The sequence below is a fragment of the Quercus suber genome, unplaced genomic scaffold (genome assembly GCF_002906115.3).
Source record: "Quercus suber isolate HL8 unplaced genomic scaffold, Cork oak 2.0 scaffold_90, whole genome shotgun sequence".
Lineage (NCBI taxonomy): Eukaryota > Viridiplantae > Streptophyta > Magnoliopsida > Fagales > Fagaceae > Quercus > Quercus suber.
The window spans coordinates 469652-493987 of NW_027069555.1; the positions used below are offsets into that span (position 1 = coordinate 469652).

The following is a 24336-nucleotide window of genomic DNA, read 5'->3' on the forward strand; positions in this document are numbered from 1 at the left end:
AATAATAAATTAAATCCTCACCTTCCGTAAATAAATAAATTAAAAATTAAAAACTCATTCTCTACCTCTCTAAGCTCTTTTGGTATCTCATGTTGGGTAAAGCCCATTTATTAATTAGGGCATAGCAATTGTAATTTCCAACCATTTACAACATTAAAAATAATAACAAATAAAAAATTATCCTGCAATTTTAAACCAATACACTTACCATGTTTTCATGGGCACCTTGTTCATTTTTTTTTTTTCAATAGACAAAGGTAGAGGGCTTTGCGCTTTTAGATGTTTCAATTGAAAACACCTGGAAGTGTCAATTAGTTAAACTACAAAACAAAACGCTATTGGTAGTTTAGTTAGAAATGTTATATACAACTAGCCGTTGATAATTTTTTTAGGGTGGTTTCACTAAATTTATTTTTTACAATTTAGACTAATTTAATAAAGAATAATGTATTTCATAATCATATTTTTATTTATTATAGAAACAATCATAAATGTAATATAGGAACAATTATAAATCATAAATATAAATTTGAACAATTCTATTTTTATTTATTATAGAAACAATCATAAATTGTAAATATATATGTGCCGCACCCAAATGAAAACAATAAATTTTTTCTTAGAAATTCAAAAGGCAAGTTAACGAAAATAATCATTTTATAGTAAAAGTTATTTATAACATTTTGTGAATCATTAAAAATAATATAAAATTTGAAAATTATTATTTTAGTTTTAAACAAACTTTCTCAAACCTTATTTTTTCTACAATCCAAAACATTGAAAAGGGGCGTGGTTGGTGTGTCACTGGATTGGTGGTACCCGCAGGAAAGGGGGACGACCCATCAAATTCATATAAGAAATCACCAGCATGAACACAAATGAAATCTTGAATTGTGTATAAAAACAAAATAAACCACTTCTATTCTTGGATCTAAGGTATATGAAGAATGGCTTGGTCCCTTTCATCCAGTGGTTAGGACATCGTCTTTTCATGTCAAAGACAATAATTAAAATATAATTGCCAAAATTAAAATGTCACCAATTCGATTATTTTTGTTTGACTAACTTTTGCTTTTCTTTGAATAAATGACATTATAGAGTATTTTTAATACAACTATTAGAAGTTCTTTGTCCACCCCAGAGGATTAGAAAATAAACAAAAGTGAGTAAAGTTTCATAGTTTAACATCTAAATTGTCACTATAAAAAATTAATACCAAACTAACTAAATATGCATAAAAGTCAATACAAATTTACCAAAAAGAAAAAAAAATGTAATGTGACAATTAAATCAACAATAACAAAAAGAACCATTAGTAGGAAAAAAAAAGTAGTTGAAACAATAAAATAAAATAAATAAAATAAAAACACCAACAGAGGAAAAAAAATTTTGGAGAAAGAAAGAGAGTATTGACCTTGAAATCATGAACAACTTGAAAAGAATAGAAGAGAGAGGCAAAAATGAAGTAAGAAGAAATTTATATGAAAATTAAGATGGAAGAGGGTGGAAGTAAATGAAATGTTGAACCAAGTGAAGTTGTAGAATTTAAAAAGATATAAAGGAAAAATTTTAAAATTTAAAGAAAAATCAAATGAAAATTTTTAAAAAAAATTATTGGAAGGGATGAAAGATTGAACTAAAAAGACAATGTTGAAAAAAATGAAAAGTTGAACAAAGTAAAAATTGCAAAAAAGAAAAAGAAAAAGAAAACGCTGCATAGAGTTTTATAAAATTTATTACAAAACTTCCATTTATATATATTATAGATATGTATATATAACTCTACATATGCAATTTTAAAAACACAGCTATAGGTTAAGTCTATAGCTGCGTTTCTTAAAAAACACGGCTATAGGTTAGCCTTAGCTAAAGCCAGGTTTTTTGTAAACTTGTTTTTTATTGTAGTGTTTACAACCGTTGGGGCTTCAAGTTTTTAATTGTAGACAATAAATCGGTGTTATGAAAGCAAATTACTCAATTTATCACACCAGTAAAGTAAAGTAGTATAACTGTAAACTGTTCCTGATAAGCAAATTACTCTTTATCTCTGCCTTTTACCGCTGCTACTGCTCCTCTTGTCGCTGTCAGGTACCTCTCTGGCTCTCTCTCTTTTAATAAATTTTCATTTTCAACAACTTTTTCTTCTTTCAAGATTCCCACAGGGATTAAGGCTAGGTTCAGCTTCAACACTACAATACCACCACCACCACCACCAACAACAATAACGTCAAGAACAGGAAATCTTTACCTAGAGTAAGATGTAATATACCAGGTGCAATAAATAATTTCGCAGAAAAGCACAAAACCTTTAAGAACATGAAAGATTATTCACAGTAAGGATAAATAACTTATTAAACTACAAACCAGAGTCAAATTAAAACAAAACCCAGTAGAAATTTAAGTACAAGGAGCTTAATAGGAACGTAACCTATTCAAAGCAGTTTGCTTTAGTATTTTCCAAATAGTTATTACAACTAAAAGCATTTTTACTGAAATGACCTTGAAAACTGCCAAAATTATGGCACAAACAACATACAAAAAGCGTTGTGCTGTCTGCCAAAAGCAAAAGGGCAAAACTTAGGTGGTAAATACAAATGGAAAGAATATGAATTTCATTCAATTAAATTGAGTGAACTACAATACAACACTTACACATGGGGAATATAATATAAAAGACCGAGGTTACAAAATATTTCATCGGCGCCTGTGTCTGGAGAAACTTGGTGATCCTGTAGCATGTGGGCCTCTGTAATTTTTGCTGGGAGAATCTATTGATCTGAAAGAAGCATAAGCAGATTTTGCAACTTCAGGCACCGAGTCTAATGGAATTGACTCCACAAAGCATGCTGTGTTGATACGAGTCCTCTCCAGCTCTGCCTGAAGTAACTCAGAGCTATACTGCTGTGCAAGAGCCTAAAGCATACCAAAAAATATGCTTAGATAGAATATCTAATAACACAAATAAAACGCATAAAAGAATGCTGTAGCAGAGAAGCATTATCACAGCTTCTGCTATTAGGCTAAATCAAGAACCAACTGATATTTAAAATAATTTAACTGGAAAAAATAATGACAAGTCATATGAAACCAGGTTGTCTAAATTCCAGAGACCCTATAATACCATTGTGGTCTTCTTCGTATGTCCAAGATAATCAAACAATAATACCATATCTATAAAGCAGACACAAACCTAGAAACCATAATGAACAAGGCTCAAAGCATCCTCAGTGTTTGGGGTTAGGACATAATACAACAAAAAAAAATACACGAGGAATAGTTTCTTACAATCAGGTCATCCGGTGAGACAGTCATCCCTAGCTGTCTATCATCTGCAAGTGCATCTTCACTCCCACGAGTTGGCCGGCGATGGTGCCCTGGATTCTCCACAGCCTCAGTCATGTTCTCAGTAGCTTTCTCCAAAAGTACCCCTTGTAAAGACTTCAGTGACTCCCTTGCATCAGGTGTAAAATATGGATTCAATACGGTCTCGAAATATTCAAGCTGTAGAAGATAAAGGTGAAATAATTAACCTTCAAAAGATATCATAGCCATATTTCAGATGGAACAGCTGCAGGTGAAGTAAACAAAATATAAATTTTGTGATGCATGTGACACTTCTTCTTTTTTTTCTTTTTTTGTTGTTGTTGTTGTTGTTGTTGTTGTTGATAGGTAATAACAATCATTATTGATAATAAAAGTACAATGAATTTACGATAGTAAACTCACTGCACTGAAAAGAATACAAACCAATCAAAAAGAAAGACGGACAGAATTAAGGAAATCAAACAAAGAGTGACAATGCGTAAATACCCAAATGCAAGACCACTCAAACAAAGTCCTAAGAAGCAAAGACCTCACACAATCAACAAGTCTCTCAATTTCCTCAAAAGTTCGGGCATTGCACTCCTTTCAACAAGGTAATCACATCAAACTTCTCCTTTTCTCCAAATTTTTTCCCTGTATTAGGGGTTGGGGGTTGACTTATCTTTCTTCGTTATTTATTTATTTATTTTTGATAGTTGAGGGTGAGGGTGAGGGTGGGGGGATTGGAACCCTGGATGTAACTGTTGAAAACACCAGGCGGCGCAAGTTGAGCTACAACCAACCCCCCCACCCCCCCCAAAAAAAAAACAAACCTGGTTCTTGCAGATAGCCAGGAAATTGAACTGTTATTTGTTATACTTCAAATGATTATATCTATTTGAAATTTCAGAAACAAGCAGTTTGATTTTGATTCAGTACTTTACAGTAAAGAATGTTGAACACCATATTTTACCTCAAGCATGAGCTGACAGAAACCATTTGCATCAAGTGACCTAAGATCTTTGGTTTTGTTCTCATGGAAAAGGCTGAGAAATGTATCAATCAGCCCTTCCACAAGAATGCCAAGTGTCTTGTCCAAGAGGGGCTTAGCACCAGCAAAAACCTGCAACGAGAATATTACTTCATTTTGAAAGAATATTTGAGCAAGAGAACTAAACTGGTACTTAATCAGAGTGTAAGACAGTTTTTTTTTTTTTTTTGGAAAACAAAATAATTGGTTTATTTATCTAAAAGAAAGGTTTATGATAATTTGGGAATTAAAACTTTTCATAAATTTGTGGAAGTATGGCCTTTAAATAACATTTATGTAGATCCAAAAGTAAATAAGCAAGTTAAAAAGTTAAAAATTTACTAGCCAACTACATGAACAAGTATGGCATGCGTATCAACTTTTTTACGGATAAATAAAAGGCATGTAGTAACTACCTCTGCATGAACAGATACAAGAGTATGCAGTAACTCCACAGCTGCATCACGCACACCCTGCAAGACACCAGCAATTTAATAGTAATAATTTGGAGACAGCAATGTTTGCCAAAGAATGTTTCGGAGGAAAAAAGAAAAACAGAAACAAAAACAACTATTATTAGTACTACTACTAACAAATTCCCTAGTTTCTTACTTTGACTGCAGGTGCTGCTCCCAGTGAACACTAGAATCCAGCAAATAGTTCATGGCAGCTGTTCTGATCAAATTTGCCTGATGGGAGGACACAACTATTTAGGCAATGACAAAAAATTCAACAAAGCGCTGCAGAAAGAATTTTATGTTTTCAAATTTTCAATCCACATCAGCTTGAGATTGTACACATGAAATTGCAGCAAGAAAAATACAAATATTATGTGAAACCATATCTAAGGTTGTACTCTGGTAGATTTGTGGCCACTAAAATTAGCAAAATGTACATTTGTACCGTCTGACAATGCATTATTCCAGATGCAAGTCCCAGCCATTCATATCAGCTACTGAGTGCAACTGGCAAGCTCAGTTTATATCATCATTGGCTTATAAAAGAAATTTTTTTTTCAAAACAAAGAGAAGTAACTCAGAAAAATAAGTTCCCCCCCCCCCCCCCCCCGGTTTATACTTCTGCAGATCCATAGACTTCCAAACAATCTAAATAAAGAGAGAAAAAGCGAATCTAGATAATCAGCTACCAGGACACCAAGAATTTGGGACTTCCATTGGGTGCCAAAGGGAAACGTATCTGATGAAATATTTGGGACTTCCATTGGGTGCCAAGTTTAAGGAGAGATCAATTTGGAATCCTATTCTTGAGAAGATGGAGAGGAGATTGGCAGGCTGGAAGAGGATGCAATGTCAAAGGGAGGTAAACTAAATCTAATTAAGAGTACTCTCTCAAATTTGCCAACATATTTTCTATCCCTCTTCCCTATCCCAGTGGAGGTGGCTAACCGCATTGAAAAGTTACAAAGAGATTTTTTATGGAGTGGTATTGGTGAGGAACACAAGCTTCATCTGGTGAAATGGTCTAAGGTATGGCTTCCACTGCAGCATGGGGAATTGGGGGTTAAAAATTTGAGAACCTTTAATCAAGCATTATTAGGAAAATGGCTGTAGAGATATGGGAATGAGAGAGAGAGATGCTATGGAGGAGGATCATTGAGGCTAAGGCTGGTGTTCGACATCTGTTTCCTGCCCCTATGGCCTACGTGTTTCCGATTCACTCATTTTGAAGTGGGTGACAGCTCTAAAGTAAAATTTTGGTATGACATGTGTGGGGATTCCCCTCTAAAGGAGGCGTTCCCAAAGTTATTTTTGACCAGTTGGGATAGAGATTCTTCCATGGCAGATTTATTGCAATTCAAAAATGGGGTGAAGCATTGGGATCTTCATTTTTCCAGATCAGTACAAGATTGGGAGCTGGATTCTTTGGATAGGTTTATGGATTTAATATATTCATCTTCTGTGATTGTTAGGGGAGATGACATGATGTGTTGGAAGCCAAATAAGAGTAGGGTTCTTGAGGTAGGAGGCTATTATGTCCCTCTAATTCAATCCATTTTCCATGGAAAATTATTTGAAGATCTAAGATCCCTCCTAGGGTTGCTTTTTCTCTTGGAGTGCTGTGTTGGGGAGGATCTTGACTACAGATAATTTATGGAAGAGAGGTATTAATTTGATTGATTGGTGCGTCATGTGTAAACAGAATGGGGAAAATGTAGATCATTTGCTTCTACATTGTCCATGTGGTCCTTGGTTTTTTGTTTGTTTGGTATCCATTGGGATATGCCACTGCAGGTAATGGATCTGTTAGCCTCTTGGCAAGGCAATTTTGGTTGGCACTGTAATGCTGCAATTTGGAATTGTGCCACGTTGCTTAATGTGGTGCATTTGAAGGGAGAGAAATGCTAGAAGTTTTGAGAGTTGTGAGCAGTCTATCACTGAGCTTAAATCCTTTTTCTTTCTTTCTATGCTGGATTGGGCTAGAGCTCTTCAAGCTTTCTCTAGTGATTCTTTCTTAGATTTGTTAAATATTGTTCTTTGAGATGTTGATGTTAGTTTTTCTTTGTATACGGAAGTTTTGCTGCTTTGATAAAGATTGTTACTTATCTATAAAAAAATAAAAATAAAGATACCAAAAATTTACCTTTTTTACTAACTTAACAACTACTACAGTACCTATTGAAGGATCTATATTAACAATTCACACAACCAACCAACTTGTTACCCTTTTAACACCTACACTCCCAGAGCTTCGGATTTTTATCAACTTTATCATGTACTTATATCCACACAAGTGCAGTGAAATACCTACAAGACACGGCCTGAGCCATCTATGCTTGTGTGTGAATTGTGTTTTGGGGAGGCCAATGACTTTTCCATATAAATTGAAGAGTTAAACTTATACCTTTGCAAAAGTATACTGAGAAAGGACCTTCTCTTCAAGCCCAGAGAAAGATATCACCAGATCTTGTATGTCACTGTCCTGTTCATCTTTGTCCCTGAAAAAGGGAGGCAGGAAAGCAGGTCATTGAGCATCACCAGGAGAATCATAAAAGTATACACATTTTTAGGAATAAATGATACATCATGGCGCAACCCGTCAACTGCTTTGAGGAAAGCATCTTTTCCTTTTTCCAAATGAGGTTTACGGGGCTTTTCAAGCATCTAATAATACCCAGGCATATCTGGTTCCTGGTCCCACATGCACCAGGAAATTACCAGAACAAATCCCTGTGGGTTGACACCAAAGGGGAAAAGGAGGGTTTGAAGTTTGAAGTTGGGCCAAAGCTTCCTAAGGCAACTGGAACTCAAGCTGAAGAGCCATTTAGAAACCCTTCGGGTTAATTGGTCTCTCTAAGATTGGTGAAATGCCACCTTGAGAAGATTTGAACTGAAGGCTCTTCAATCTAGAGAATGGTATCATACAAATGAATCAAACAACATAATTACGTAATCTTCCAATATACCCAGCCAATGCTCAACATAAGGCTGGGGACAATCTCACCGACATGCAAATTCTAGTCATACTCTTAACCTAAGTTATAACCTCAGTCTACAATTACAAAGGACCTAACTATAAAGGTTAGGCTCTTCTGTAGTTGTACTCTAGTTATGTAATGTATTATAAACCCGGTTTAAAACACTAGTATTACTATTTTCGTGTGTTTTCTAATAAGTATTACTGTTTACTCCAAAAAAAAAAAAAAAAAAGTTGTCTTGAGTAACTAGTAAACTAATAAACTGCATGATGCCACTTTGGCCTGTGCTGATCCTAGCCCAAGATGATTATCTTCTGGGTACCAAAAGCTTATCTAAGTCACATACTGGGCTCACATCTAATCAAGCTAGCTTTCATAATAAAGCAATGCAAAAGACATCCATCCATGATAAGCTAACATTTCTCCGCTAAGGAAAATGGGGCAAATAGTTGAGTATCTACCTAGACTGCAGCCAGATGTGTTTGTATTTGTTGTACAACTCATAAGAAAGTTCATCTTTGCAATATCCAATATTACTCAAGACTACCAACAACTGTTGATGTGGATCAACAACACCTCCATGTATATCAGATGATAGTTTTTCTTCTAACGCATGGGAGTATCCATCTTGTAAATGAGGGATTTCTTTGCTTGATTTGTTTTGGACAACCTCACTCCCATTGCGCTCCAGGTGACCTGATTAATGTGCACAGATTATTAGTTTTTGGTTAAGTATTAATTTGCGGAAAACAGAAGAGACATAAATGCACATGTTTAAATTACTTTACAAACATAAATTTGAGATAGCGCCTCATACCAGCAAAATCCAAGAAACAGTTCAAAAATGCAAGTCTAACAGATTCTTGAACTTCTTGAAGTTGAACAAACATATCTTCCGACTTTGCAGCCTCACTCCTTAAAGACTGAATCATCCTGAAATAAGAAATAATGAGACAGGAACAAGGGGTAGAGTAATAGAAAAATTACTTTTTTTCCATGCAATGTACAAAGCAATTCACAGTGCAATTCAGAAGCAATAAGGTTTAACACATAGGAATAAGTATGTCAAACACCAGATATAAAGAATAAAGTTGATATATAAAGTAAAATATTAGATCCCACCTCCAAATTACACTGATATTTTTATGACATTTCAACATTCTTCAAAATTGAAGTGACACCTTTCAGTCACCATTAAAAGAAAAAGAAAAGAAGTAATAACTTAATATGTGATTGCAGATCACACCCATTCTCTTCCTGTTTATCATAATTGCTCTGACTCTGATGTTCCATTCTTCATGACATTCAGTGGTAATGAACTACAATCATAAAGCAAAGAGCTGGGTACTGTCTGCAGGATTTATTATTTTGTCTAACAGTTACATACAATATCACTCTCACATGGGGGTGGGCCCCATGAGCATGGGTTCTACTCCCATGTGAGAGCGATGTTGTATGCAACTGTTACACCAGATGCCACCTCTATATGCAGCAGCTCTTTGTTTATCACTGCCTAGAGATGATATAGGCAGGTGAGGCAAATTCATTTACATTCTATTTTCTTACTTTTAAAATTAAACTTTATGTCTTATGTTCATTCTTAATTTTATATTTCCTGAACAGTATTGGGGGATCCATTGTCTGACATTCACTTTGAAAAAGCAATCCAGCTCCAAAAGCTACTTCTCTTTTGTGTGTGTGAGTATGTGTGTGCGCGCACGTGTGTGCTTGTCTTTTGTGCAAGCCTGGGAGAATTGTTGGGGGACATCTAGAGACTTACAAATTGATCTGATCCATTGCTGAGCCCATAATTGAACGGAATGCTAGAGGCAAGAAAGAAATTGCGTAGGGAGATTTATTCCTTTCAAGAATTGATACTGGGACCCATGTTTCATCTTTTGATATCTCTTCAGTTGATGCCCTCATCCATGAACAAAGCCTTAGAATGTAAATCTTGGTAGTCTCTGAATGGAGTGTTCGTAGTGCCATAACTGTTGCATAAAGAAGACAAAAAACTCAGAATAATTTAGAGATGTCAACATATTGCAGCTTAATAGCTCATTAAAAAAATAATAAAAAATAAAACATATTGCAGCTTAATAGATAGCCTAGATACCAGCTGTAGGAGGAGCTGACTCCTTGACATCAAAAGCTTGGCATGCTTTAGATATTTCCTTTACAGCATCACTCATGTATGATCGCAGAATATTTGTCTCTTCAAGATCACGAAAAGTATTAACAACCTGCACCAACAGTAGATTCATTTTGAACCACCTGCCAAATATATGGACTGAACAAAAGATACAATAAAGCACTACCACAACGATTGTAGAGTGGACAGAGAATGGTGCTAAATAGAAATCTGAAACCAATTTTTGCTTCAGCTGAAATATACAAATTTTGCATCCCAAAACAGTACCAGAGAATAAACAATTTTTTAATCAAACAATCAGACTAAACTTAATTGAAGTATTCTCAAAGCAGTAACTATCCAATTCCACAACCATCAAAGTAGCTCATTAAACTGACACTTCAATCCAATGCAAAAGGTGATAAATAGTCAGCCAGCATACTTACTTTGACTTCATATACAGAGATCGTACTTCGTATCATTCCAGAAATTTCATCAAGAGAATGACTTGAGTACTTCCCGTCTCCAACTTTTTCCTCAGTTTTATTCGCTGAAGTGTTAGCATTTGATTCAGTGGAAACTTGGGAAGACTGAAAGAACAAGACCCAGAATCAAAATGAAGACCAAAATCATCTCACATAAGAGACAAGGAGATAAAGGGATTTTTAGTTAAACATAACAATAATTTTTTGCAAGAGCAAGAGAATGGTCTGTCATAACAACAAGAAGCAGTATTTGTTAATGCAACAATAAAGGTCTAAAGATCACAAAGCAATAGGTGTAATTTTTGTATTAGAAGCAAATTCAGGCAGCTCAAGCGGGAATAAAATTTAGAAGGATGAAGGTGCAAAATAATGTCACAAATAAGGGAGCATCAATGCTATGATAATTTTAAAAATTAAATAATAAAACCTTTAATTTGTCAGAAATGTTGGTAAAAGTGTTAAGCGCACTAAAGCGCATAGGCCTCTTGGAGCCTAGGCGCAAAGCACAAGCGCATGCCTAATTGAAGTAAATTGCATAGTTTTCAAATATAATATCTAATAACTTCTGATAGAAATATTAGTAACATATAATAAAAACATATAATAAAAAATAATAACTACTCAAAATTTGAATATTTTACCTATTAGGTAAGTGCAATTGTATAATGCTTATAAGTTCAAATTTTACCTAAGTTATTTCAATTCTTAAAATTTTTATATAATAAATTGAAAACAATTATAAATGGTCAATATCATAGTAATATAGTCATAGAAAGTTTAAACATGATATTTTATATAATTATCTTGTGCTTTATAAAAAGTACACAACCAATGATAGTTATGATCAAATGATGTATATGGTTCAATCAAGATACATAAATCTAAAAGTCAAAGACCAAAAAGAACAGGAATTGTAAATTAACCTTGTTTGTACCTTATGACATGTAAATAAAAAAAACTGATTGTGTAATACAACACCCTAAGGATAGTGGTTGTGTAGTAAATCATTGGTCCATATCATTTCTTTCAAAATCAAGAAATTAATTTTGATGATCCATATTTAGCAATAATTAAAAAGTGTGTCTAGGCGAGGACTGTGCTTCTTCAAAAAGCTCCAAAAAAGCACGCCTAAAGAGCACTTCATTAAATGAGCTTTTTTTTGCCTAGTGAAGCATTGACAGCTTGGGGATTCGATCCTTGAGCTTAGGTGTGCCTAAAAACAACAATGTTTGTCAGTATGAATAACTACTAATACAGCAATGATGTTCTTCTGATTAGCTATCTATATACGCTAATTTGAGCTTGAGCCCTAAGCATATTTCTAGGCATTCTAGTGAGTCCTTTAATTTTGACTGAGTTACTCAAATGTATCAAATGATATTGAACTAGATAAGTACCTAGTTCCACGGAATTTTTTTAACAAGTAAAAATAAGTTCATTCAAAAAAAGAAACAAACCAAAGTACATAATGCATCATGAATTTTACATCTTTGACTTCCACAACAATTTTACTGCCCATTGTCCTTTTTTCCATAGAATGCTTAGTTTACATTAATCCATAATCATAGTCACTGACTGCAAGCAACAACAGACCAAACTAACCTGAACAGGAACCATGTCAACTAGATCCTATTTGTCAAAAATCTGAAAAACAAAGATCTTTACAGACAGTGACTTATCGAAAATCTCACTCAGAAACTAAAAGGTATAATATACAGAGTGGCAGAAGATTACAGCATTAAAATCATATATGGGCTCCTTGAGCTTAACCTAGTTGACATTTTTGTGCTTCCTATTTATGTATACAGCCCGTGTACTTTGGTAGCACTTTCTTAGTTTTTTAATGAAATTGTTTGCTTATAAAGAAAATTAAAAAACAAAGACTATTCTTGAATTAATGAAGAGATCTTCATACCATTTTGAAAATTTGAAACCATACCTAATAAGCATTAAATACAAATGATTTAAGCTCATTATACATATCATACTTATATTTAGAGTTCTTCAGTGCCTCAATTCACTTTGGCAAGCATCTTTTCGGCACTACAAAGACTTGGCACCTTAGGGTTTCCTTTCGCCTTTGACTACATTGGTCATCTATCAAAACATTCGTCCATTTCATTGTCCACACAAAAAAATGCAGCCTTTTTTGGAGCCTCTTTCGCCAAATAGTCTTCCAAGTAAAAGTTTATTCCATTAGAAACTCTTAAAGCCTCATAATAAGAGTGAATATCAAACTTACCATTCTATTCAACCTCTACCTCAAACAATTAGGCCCTCAATGCTTGGAATGTTTGAATACAGAGTATCAAACAAATAGTCAACTGATTCCTACTCCCAAGTCCCAATCATTAAAAGCTTGAAATTATCGTCCACACAAGGGTGTTTCCTTCACTCGAGTACTCTAGAAAAGAAAGTATAGAAGCATCCACATCCCCATCACTTGAGTACACTTATACTAAATTTGATATCCGAATGTTTGAGGATGTTGAAAGACCTCTTGATCAATTGAAATCCTTGCTGATTCACACTTTGTTTGATTGGTCCTAAGCATGGGGTTTTACTCATTGTACTTCTTTTCTTGAGTGTCAAAACTCTTTTAGACCTTCTATCTAATCTCCTTGTAATTTTTAAAGTTTCCTTGTGTTCATCATCATGAACATTTAAGTACTTTTCATCGTCAGTAAAACCTTAGGAGTTTGAGATGATTACATGGGTACTTTCCTTGGAAGAGTATTTAGAAACAGAAGATTCCTTCTCGAGTAGCTTTCTTTGTTTGGACTACTGTTTTGGGGAAGTGCTTAACGATTGACAATTTATGAAAAAGGAGGGTTTGGATATTGGATTGGTGCTACATGTGCAAGTGTAATGGTGAATCGGTTGATCATCTTTTTCTTTATTGTCCAGTTGCAATAGATATGTGGGCTATGGTGTTCAGATTGTTTGGAGTGAGTTGGGTTATGCCGTAGTCTGTAGTGGGGCTTTTAGCATGTTGGCAAGGCAGATTTGGTTGTCATCGAAATGGGTATATATGGTTGATTGTTCCCCATTGCTTATTATAGTGTCCTTGGAGAAAGAGAAATAGTAGGTGCTTTGAAGATAAGGAGAAATCAATTTCAAACTTGAAGCTATTTTTCTTTAGAACTTTAATGGATTGGTTGGCTGCATTGCAGAACCAATCATTTTTATCTTTTCTTGATTTCCTAGATTCTTGTAATTTTTGTTCTTGATTGTTTGACCCCTTGTACACTCCCTGTGTACTAGGGTGCTCCCCTTTTGATATCAATAAACTTATTACTTATCAAAAAAAATGTGTACTTGTATGGGATTATTGATTGTTCATGATCATCAATAAAACTATAGAAAAGATGAATATTGATAATTATACGATCATGAAAGGTTTAATCCCATAAACCTTTTCTATTTTTTTCCCCACTAGGTAGCTAGAACACGTGCACTTGTATGGGATTACACACATTAACTCACCCTTTACCCCATGTTTGTGTGGGGAGGATATGCTCCAAAGATCATTTGCCCATCAGCTGATTACTAATGTTAATACAATAATTGACATGATTCAACATGTCCATGTGCTGCAAATGAAGCAACTAACTATAGTAACCAATGTGCTGCCAGACAAATTGAAATGCATGTTAGCTTATGTGATCAATCTTATTTAACAAATATGTGATCAGTACGTTAGCAACTAACTATAGTTGTGACTGCTTCTATGTTAGGGCAACATTCTCATCTTATTTAACGATTTACTGGAGTTGTAACTGCAGCTTTTGGAGATTTATTGAATGACATTTCAACTAACGTTTGTGGTTCTTTCTCTGCCTTTTATGGATTAAGCGTGAATGTTTTGGCTAATTTTATAGCTTGAACTAGCACTTTGATTTCCCTTCTTAAACTCTTTTATTCTCTAAATCATATACGGATTACATCAAATTGTAATTGTTTATGGGACTATGACTTGGGGGTGGTTGTTGTATATATAGATTGCATCAAATTGTAACCAAAAGGTGTATAAAAATCAAAAGAAACTAGATAAAAGGAGAAAAAAATTAGCAATATGATACACAGTGCTCCTTGATTTCATTCAAATCTAATTTTAAAGGATAAGTTCTGCCTAAAATTACGATTGGATTCCAATTTACATATAAAAGCTTTCAGAGAAAGAAAATTCTCAGAATACCTTAGCAAATTTCCCGCTGAAAACAGAAAGCGCTACTTTCCAGAAGGCTGGTATGTGATGGATAAGTACAGCAGTTAATCTGCGGATATACCTTCCTCTAAGGGCATCGACTTCTTCACCGGCAAAATCTACTGGCGGAGAATCGACTAGAAGATTGGTGTTCCCAAGATTACTAGAATTGTCAACATCTGACTGACAGTAGAAAACAAAAGCTAACATCATCATTAGTACTAGTCAATTGGTTGGCTACTTTGCTCCAATTATGGTTATACTTACAGACTGATTTAAGGCTTGTTGAATCTGCCTCCACCTTGCATCAGAAACAGCTCTTTCATGGATCTCATTATGCAACGTTTCCATGTTTGCCTCATGATCTAAGGTGCACTTCTCAAGCAAACCTCGAATTCTGTGATTCTGGCAAAGAGACAATGCTAGATATTCAGCAAGTTTACTTTCCAATAGCAATATTAGGATGATTCACCAGAAAGTAGTTTTAAGGCTCATGATCAATCTTTTGTTTCTTTTTCTTTTAACTAAAATTTGAAGTACTTTTTTTCCCTTAAAGTTTGAGGTTGTTCTCTTTTTGGCCCTTTATGTATCAAAATTTTCATTTTGGCCCTTCATGTTCGATTCTGTTATCATATTGACACTGCAAAATGAAAGCTTAGTAATCTGAGAGTTAATCTGGCACTTAACGGCCAAATTACTAGCGCAGATGGAGAGCGAGGACAATATGAAAACATAATCAAATATGAAGGGCTAAAAATGAAAATTTTGAAACGTAAAGGGCCAAAATGAAAACAACCCCAAACTTAAAGGGCCAAAAGTGTTCTTTAGTATTTTCTTTTCCTTTTTTTCTTTGAAGGGAGGGTCAGAAGAAGGGAGAGAGGTAACCTATTAGTTGTAAGTGGTCAGTATTGTTGTAAGTTAAAATGTTAAGTATAATGTTTTATGAAAAAAAAACCTTCAATCATATGACTTAGCTAACTTCAGATATTCAACTAACGTCAAAAAATCCTAAGAGACATTACTGGTTTAGAATAAACACAATCTAGGAACATAGAGATTAGGTGAAGAAAAATAAAAAAATTGAAAACTGTGGCACAATCACAACTTTGCTGACCTGAATAGTTAAATAATGCCATACAGGATCTGACTCAGGTTCCAGCTCCAACAAAAGCCTTACAGTATTTTCAAGCTACAAGAAGCATTGAAAGTTAATTTTTTGAAAATTAAGTAATGCAATTTTATTGATAATGCAACATGCTTTGTGTTCATAATGATGAACACAAAGAGTCATAAAAAATATCAATTGTAAGAAGCAATGAAAGTTATAGGCAGCCACAAATGGAAAAGGCCACGAAATATTTGGCTTTGCACAAAGCAGTACATAAGAAAGCACATAAACAATATAATAACAAGATATTGGTATCAAGTTGTTCCTTACTTAAATACACACACATCATCAATCATCACACCTAGCCAAACCATCTATCACATCCACAAGGTCAGAGGTGGCTAGAAGATGTTCAGGCAACACCCAAGCCACAAATCATGGGCACACAGCAGGTTGCCCTGGTTGTTTCTATCAACCAGGTCCCAAGTGGTCTATTTAACTAATCAGCAATGAGATCACATAAGCCAACAACCAACAGGACCAATTGATCAAAATTTAATTAGAAAAATATATAAATGGAATAATTTTGAAGCATCTTTAATAAATTAGTATAGTTATAAACTAAATTCATGTGATCATTATTTTAGAGTTATTAGAAGACACATTATAAGTTAGAATGTCAAACTTAAAACTTGCATTTAATGTTTTTTTTTTTTTTTGGTGGTAATGTACTTTTATTACATTGTCTTGGAAAAGTCCAGGTGTTATTAAATGCAAATTATGATGCCAAATTGTATGTTTCTTCTTATGCTTTCCCTTGGTAGGCTAAACATTACCTAGATGCCACATGGGACTGGCAAAACTGTTAAATACAAGTATTTAAGTATTGGTATAGAGGTGTAACCGAGTCAAGTCAAACGGAGTCTTAATCTATTTGAGGTTAGCTTGATCATGGGTGAAAGTGTTCAGGCCTGGCTTGTGCTCAACTTCTCAAGTCAAGCTGTACTAGCCTTGTTCAAACTTGGCTTGAATATGTTAGCCATGAGCTCAAGCTTGGCTCGATTCAACTCAGTTGCAAAAAAAAAAAAAAAAAAAAAAAAACAAAATAGTAGATCTGAAGGGTGGGAATACAGAAAACACAACTGCTGCACCCAACAGAATAAATAAAGCTTTTAAACATCAAGCTACAAGATTAATTCCAAAAGATATCCATGTATGATAAGGGGGAAAAACCTTAGAGAGAGGGGGTGTTAAACAGAAATCTAAAAAGGCTTGGTTCCTTCTTGATTTGTGTTTGTTGCACAACTGATCACCATCTCTATTGACTAAAAAAGACCCCATGTCTGTTTGCACTAAAGAGGAAAAAAGGGCTGAGAAGCTTTGGTGGCTCCAGAGAGAGAAATGAAAAATAACAGAAAGACAAGACACCTTTGATCAATGGTTTCGCATGAAGCCGTATGTTTGAATCAGAATGAAGAGGAGGATGTTTGATAGATAAGAAATTCCCTGTCCAGGTAAGTATCTGGTAGAGGCAGTGAGAATGAATTGGCAGTACTTTATTTGGAAAACAATGGTGTAAGTCATACAGGGCCCTGTCCAAGCTTGTTGCAAGTCTAATGAGTCTTCTCAAGTTTAGGCTTCACCATTAATCCTCAAGCCTTATGTTCACAAGCTCGTTCATAAAGAAAATAGTTTGCTTGAACTCAGTTTGCTCATAAAAAAAATTTAATAATAGGTCTCGATCTTGGCTTGCTTCTGTGCATGCTCAAACATAAATAAGCTTTGTTCACCAAGTCATGCCCAAGCTTTTCATGAACAGGTTGGTGCATTTACTGCTCTAACTGGTCTAATGAAAATGGTATTCTATGTAAAAATATATAATTAATACATCTTAAAAACCCAAGCAGGAGACCTCAGGTTACTTCGACTTTTTATTACTTCCAATTCAGCATCACCAGCAAATAGTCAAAAGAAACCAAAAGGTACAAAACAACCTTACATTTGTGAGGTCTATTTGTGGATCTTCCATAGATTTGTAAAGCATACTTTTGAACTCATTCATCACTTTCTCAACCTCTTCAAGAACGCGTTTTAGTATCCCCACCTGAAAGTGACTTATAACCGTAAGTATATTTACTTCAGTAGGAAAAGAAAACTGTCGAGCAATTATTTTATAAATTAGCGGGTATAAATAATTTGATAATTTTGTTTTAACTGAAATATTCCTCCTGAAATTAGCTAATTCCATAGTATACTATGACACAATGATAGTGAGCATGTGTAATAGAACTACACCAAAACATCTAAACTACGACCCAAGATGAGGTGCCTTGCACAACAGTTAAAATTTTAAGAAGAAAAACAGGCAAAAGTTTTTCATTTCAGATTATAGATGTTAGCATTTACAACATTCATGATTATAATTATAAACATAGAAACATGATTTATAATAAAATCAATTTTAAGAGATCTATTCATTGATGAAGGAAAAGAAAAACCAAGTACAGCAATTTGATTGAAGATAAAATAGAATCTTAGGTCTTGAACAGTGATTGTGATGATAAAGAAAGAACATATATTATAGAACGGAAAAGGGGCAGGGATCCCCCTAGACCCCTAAAAAACAAAAAACCAATATCAGAACTCTTATTGGTTACCTAGTTTTAGAAATAGGAAACCAAACCTTCATTTTAGCACATATTCTGGGATACATTCATTAACTTAACGTTGTGTACAACTGTCAAAATGACAATGTGATGCTGCATAAAATCAGTCAAGTATCTTGTTCTTTTAATGAGAATGAATTTTAAAAAACATAAATACATTGACAAGGACATTTGCAAATGCACATAAAACAGATCTTGGAAAGAAAAAGGATGATGATGGATAAAAAACGGAAGAAAAAATTTACAAACATATCAAAACTGAACTTCAACCAACAGGTTAATTGATGCTTAAACACAAGATCATAATTTTTTTTCTGCCTTGACAAAAATTAAATTACTAGATGAATATAAATTCTTGTATACATGAGATGGCAGGGCAATTGACTTCGCCTTCTTGTATTCCCTTACTGCCAAGTCATATTCACCCTTACTAATGCTCCCACGAATTGTACTTGGCAAGTTGAATAATGTCCGAAACCTCTGTAGCATTCCTTGGACAGACCTGATCTTCTCAGCTTGATCCTACAGCAGAGCCATTCAAAAAAGAGAGAAGGAGAGAGAGAAATGCAACAAATGTGATCAGTGTTGCATCAGATGTTATATATTTCCAATCCAATCAAAATTTGAATTTTACAAACCTGTCTCTCAAATAGAGGCTGAAAAGCACGATTGGCCTGCACACTTACTCCTCGAATGCAATTAAACAAATGAGAAGTCCCTGAACCTTCAGGATCTTCTTCTATTCGTTTCAACTTTGACTCAATATCTGGAACAAGAATTAGAATTCCCCAGATCAAAATCAAGAGCTAATCAATCATATCAAGAATTTTAAGCTTTACACACATATCTACACAAAACAGGAACCTGAGAAGTTTGCTGGCAACACAGCATTCTATGTTCAATTATGAATGTTAAAACTTTTTTTTTTGATAAGTAATTATGAATGTTAAAACTTAACACCATAACAAGTGACATGAAATGGATGCATACCATCAATTGTGGTTTTGCATGAGACAAAGCAGTCAAAATTGTCTTTAACCAATTGTTTTCTCTGTTGAGTCCTTCCTTTGAGATCAGTCTTCAAAGCAAGAGCACCACCCTCCAAATCTGCTGCAGTTGTATCTTGGTGAATTCGGGATAGAAACAGCTTTGCATCAAATTTCTCAGAGAAATACATCAACTTCTCTGCAAATATTTGCAGCAAACATTATGTCAGCCATAAGACCATAGATGGAGAGGTAAATATAATACTCTTAACTTATGTGACACAAAATGCAGCAATCAGTATAAAATTTCCATGTCATCCAAAACTAACAAGGGAAAAAAAAACATTGTTTTCCTGTCAATATTATTGTACATTTCACTCTATTATAATAATAGATATTGATTATATTACTACTTATTTTTATTAGAAAAAGAGCAAAATAACCTAAATTTTGTAAAAACTATAAGATATGTGTGTTAAAAATATCCACTACTTTCTAAAGAATTACAATCCCTTGAACTCTAAAAATGTGCTTATGCATCAAATGTGCTCAATAATATGCATCAAATGAGCTCAATACTATGCATCAAATGTGCTGAATACGATGAGAAAATGCAATACCTCGAAGGCCGCTATCCAAAGAATCTTTATCCAACTTGGTTGGAGAGCTTTCTGATGTGTCAGTGATCAGCTTTAATGATTTGTTGTCTATTATTCTGTAAGAACAGCACAAACTCAGGACAAAGGAAGTAAAAATAAAAGATAAAAAATTTTAGAACTACTGACTTCCGTCTGCCATAGGAAAAGTATCAGGCTTGTGTTTCTATTAGATTCAATTTTATTTAATTGCAAATAGTACAAATTAGGTTGCCTTGCCTTCAAATGAAAAATCAACAACGAAATATTATAAATTCAAAATCCTTTAAACATCAATGCATATCCAGTAGCTGAACATAATTAAAACAGTCAACTAGCAGAAACTTGATATATTAAGGAGACACTTTCATTTGTGCAAGATATACTAAGGAGTCACTGAAAACAGAGGTAACATGGCAAACAAAACAAAGTGAAAAAATTTTCAAAATAGATTAATCATGTAAGGCCTGAAGAAATCATGATTCTGTAAACCAAGATAGGCATTACACAGAAGATTTTTACCCCAATCCTAGAGGATCAACACATTCCATGCCACGAGGGAATGACTGTAAAGAGGTAAGCCCCTTTCTAACAACTACTGATGCTTTTCGCTCGAATTTTTGAGCCACAGGTGCTGTTCTTGTCTCCCGCATTTCCCGAACCCTACGAGAAAGCTGTCAGAGACACACAACCAAACGGTATCAAACTAATGGTCCATAAAATAAATTGACCAAAAAAAAAAAGGAATAAAATATTTAAAAAGAAATCAAGTATTGTGATGCACATTATACTGTCATTTGGAAGGCATTCAATACGAAAATACCTAAAAACTAGTTTTTGGGCCTTTAGTTCAGGATATCAATTTTTTTTTTTTTTTTTTAATTTAGGGGGGGGGGGGGGGGGGGGGGGTGTTACGGGGAGTTGCACGTTGCAGACATCAAAATAAGCAATAAAATAATAAAGACTCAAGTAACATTGAAAACAATAACTTGGTGTTTGGTTCAAGATATCCAATATGACCCCCTCATCTAGAACCTCGAGAATGTTCAATGACAACAACCAAGCCTTAGTCTCAAAACTAGCCACGACAATGTGATGTTTAAATATATGAATGTTTGAGAATGTAAATAATGTACATGTTTGCTTTGATTAGGAATTTAACAAAATTCCTATATCTGTTATTGCCACACTTGGTTTATTCTTGGGAGTCTTGTAGGAATTATTTATTTTCCAAAAATAAGCCAAGAACATCTCATATTGACAAAAGGAAATTTTCTTTAAATAACCTATTACTCATTTGTCTAAAAATACAGCCATTGTGAAAAATAAAACTTATGATTAACTCTCCCATTAAGAAGACATGAATTCAATGTAGTCTTTTTCGAACATTTTTTTAGGGGAGAAGCAATGCCTTTAAAATATCAAATGAGAGTACCATAGTAATTTAACTGATACTTTCCTTACTCGTGGTAATGCATATGCCATTTCTTCTTCTTCTTCTTCTACTTCTTCTTTTTCATTTAAATCTACAATCCCACAAAACTAAGGTTTTGTGAAAAAAAATATGTTTGCTTGATTATATTGCTTTGTGAACATTTCAATGCCCACAGGCATTTAGGCTCCCAAGAGCTTTTGCAACCAAGTGTGGGAATGATTTAGAATCCCAACCACATTCCATGGAATCTGAAAATATTCCACAAACCAAACCTGACTTTAGGGTCAAACTGGCCGTGTATGACATGTTTAAGTGAGGTTTGACAAATTTGCTTCGGCCAGTTTTGAAATTGTTTAAGTGAGAGTACACAAAGGCCTGTGTTTGGATTGCATAGGACATGGTACAAGGTCTTTCTGGAAACTCAATAACGTCCAGCACCAGCTCAACCTTAAAGAAATGGGATGACAAGTCCATTATAAAAAGTAGTATATGAATGTAATAAATGTATAAATAATTGTAAAATTGCTCAAGACATTGATGGTTTTGCACCAAGTCACACAGATGTTTCAAGGTAGATGGCAACTTCATATCCATTTCAACCTTAAATTATAAATTCTACAAGACAAATGGCAATTATAATTCAATGGTGGGAAAGGGCAGCTGAGTTTGATTCTGGCATGATAGGAGGTGTGGAGAACAACAGTCAAGGATGGTCTATCTTGATTTGTATGATTGTTCCTTCGCTAGAGATGCTTCAGTAGATCCGTGTGGGGGAGAAAGCATGACAGGGAACAAAGGAGTTGGGATGTAAGTTTCATGCAGGACTTTAATGATTGGATGATAGAGGTTGTCAATGTTCTTCATTCTATTACCCCTCTTAGGTCAGGGTAATGAACAGGGATTTTGATGTCCTTTTATGATGCTTAAGGGGTCTTTGTGCTATGGTTTTCCTTGGAAGAGTATTTGGCATGTTAAGGCCCTGAGGAGGGAATCTTTCTTTGTATGAATGGCAACTTGGGGGAAGCTTCCTTTTTTCTTTTTCTTTTTTTTTTTGGATAAATAGCTTGGGGGAAGATTCTTATGTGTGATAACCTCATTTAGAGAGGATACATGCTAGTAAGTTGGTGTTTACTTCACTATAGCATTGCACTTGAATTGTGGAGCTTTGCTTTAGATCTTTTGGGTGTCAGTGGGTGCTACTAGAAAAGATCACTAACCTTATGTTTGGTTGGCGCAATTGAGTAGGCAAGCATTCTCCAAATATTTGGAACATTGTTCCGTTACGTTTGATGTAGACATTATGGCAAGAACCTTTTTTTTTTGTAATTTGATAGTTACAATGGGGGAGAGGGGATTTGAACCTTGAACATATTCATCACGCATTTGAGGATAAGCAAAATCAAGGCCACAAATTTTTTGTTTTTAAAGAAAAATAAATAAACTGAAAATAAAAAAAGAAATACACTGCCCAAGTACACAGGCGGTATACAAGCGGCACCGCAGGGGGAAAAAAAAGGCTTCGGTGTGGGGTTTTACTAACAGCAACTCCATTGCTGAGTTTTTCGAATCAATAACCTTCTGTACATAAACTGTGGTAATTCTTTAGGCTACTTTGTGTTAATCCATGTAAATGAAGTAATCTTTTGTCAATATAATACTTATTTACTTATCAACAAAATTTATAATCCAATTCAAATCATGCTAAAAGTACAACAATAAAACGATTTTCCTAGTCAACTTTCAGATTATTGAACTAATCTAAGCCACATTTAGTCCATTCAAGTAGTCTTCTTCAAGTAACAAGTTCGATAATTCGACAGCTAATACTAGTAGAAATAAATCAACAAAATGAACTCATCAAGGCTTATTTTCTTCGAATTCAACACCAATCCCTCACTCTTATCTCAATCTCAGTAGAAAATTCATACAAAAGCAGATCAATTAGAGAGACTCACCTCGGCCTCGTCAACGTGTTTCCAGAAAGAAGGCTCGTCGCCGTCCCAGGTGACGGCGGCGACATCGTCATCCCTGGACCGAGCCAGGGAGCCGCGGCCGCCGACTCCCGATCCGCGATGAGGATGCTGATCTTTAGTGGAGGAGTCATCGTCGCCGCTAGATATACTAAGCATCTCCACTTCCGAATCATCGTCCTCCTCCACCACTGGTCTCCGCGCCGCCCCCGCCCTAGAATTAGCATTCGCCGCCACCGGCTTCTTCGGCGGTTGTTGCGGCGGAGGCTGCACGTAATTCACCACCGGCTTCCTCGGCTTCTTGTTGTTGTTGTTGCTGCTATTGGTGTTGGTGTAATCGAGATCTCGTTGCGCTTGTTCCTTCAGAGCCATCTGGAGAAGCTCGTCCTCGTCGAGATCATCGCTATCGCTCGACTTTTCTCTCTCTTTTTGGGATTTTGCTTTGGGAGAGAGAGAGAGAGGGGGGGGGGGGGGGTTAAATTCTACAGATCGAGAGATCAATTTCAAAAATATAAAGCAGGTGTAGCTTTGGCTCAATATGTGGCCATCTCAAATGATGAACAATTCAACGAGCCGAGGTGTTTTCCATTACATTTCAATGTTTCTTTTTTTGGTGAAAAATTACATTTCAATGTTAAAACTTAAGACATTTCCTTTCCGTTAAATATAATTCGGGGAAATGATACGGTATGTTGTATTGGTCGCTAACTTGTTATGGGTTGTGAAAAAAGTAATCTGTGCGTTTGTTTGGGAAGATTAGGGCATGTTTGGTTTGTGTTTTCAAACAACATTTTTTAGTTTTTAAACAGTATTTTACGCATTTTAACATACTTTTTTATCCACGCATATTTCAAAAAACTACAAACAACAATTTTCAAACTACTCTACCAAACACCCCCTATTTTTGTCAATTTATTTTTCTATTCAGCTCATTTTTGTTATTA

At 34.8% G+C, this 24336-nt stretch overlaps 1 protein-coding gene across 1 annotated transcript; it reads right to left on the reverse strand.

Moving 5' to 3' along the window:
* Positions 1–2374: 2374 nt before the first annotated feature.
* Positions 2375–23994, reverse strand: LOC112031129 (exocyst complex component SEC5A). Its single transcript, XM_065774322.1, is given in 22 exon segments — positions 2375–2913; positions 3286–3501; positions 4277–4426; positions 4750–4806; positions 4946–4965; positions 4968–5022; positions 7196–7289; positions 8231–8465; positions 8587–8702; positions 9550–9760; positions 9886–10012; positions 10347–10490; positions 14584–14775; positions 14860–14997; positions 15707–15781; positions 17700–17804; positions 18730–18888; positions 19005–19132; positions 19357–19551; positions 19973–20067; positions 20510–20661; positions 23378–23994. Coding segments are annotated over 22 exon segments (3270 nt in total). The 5' UTR covers positions 23765–23994; the 3' UTR covers positions 2375–2694.
* Positions 23995–24336: the final 342 nt, after the last annotated feature.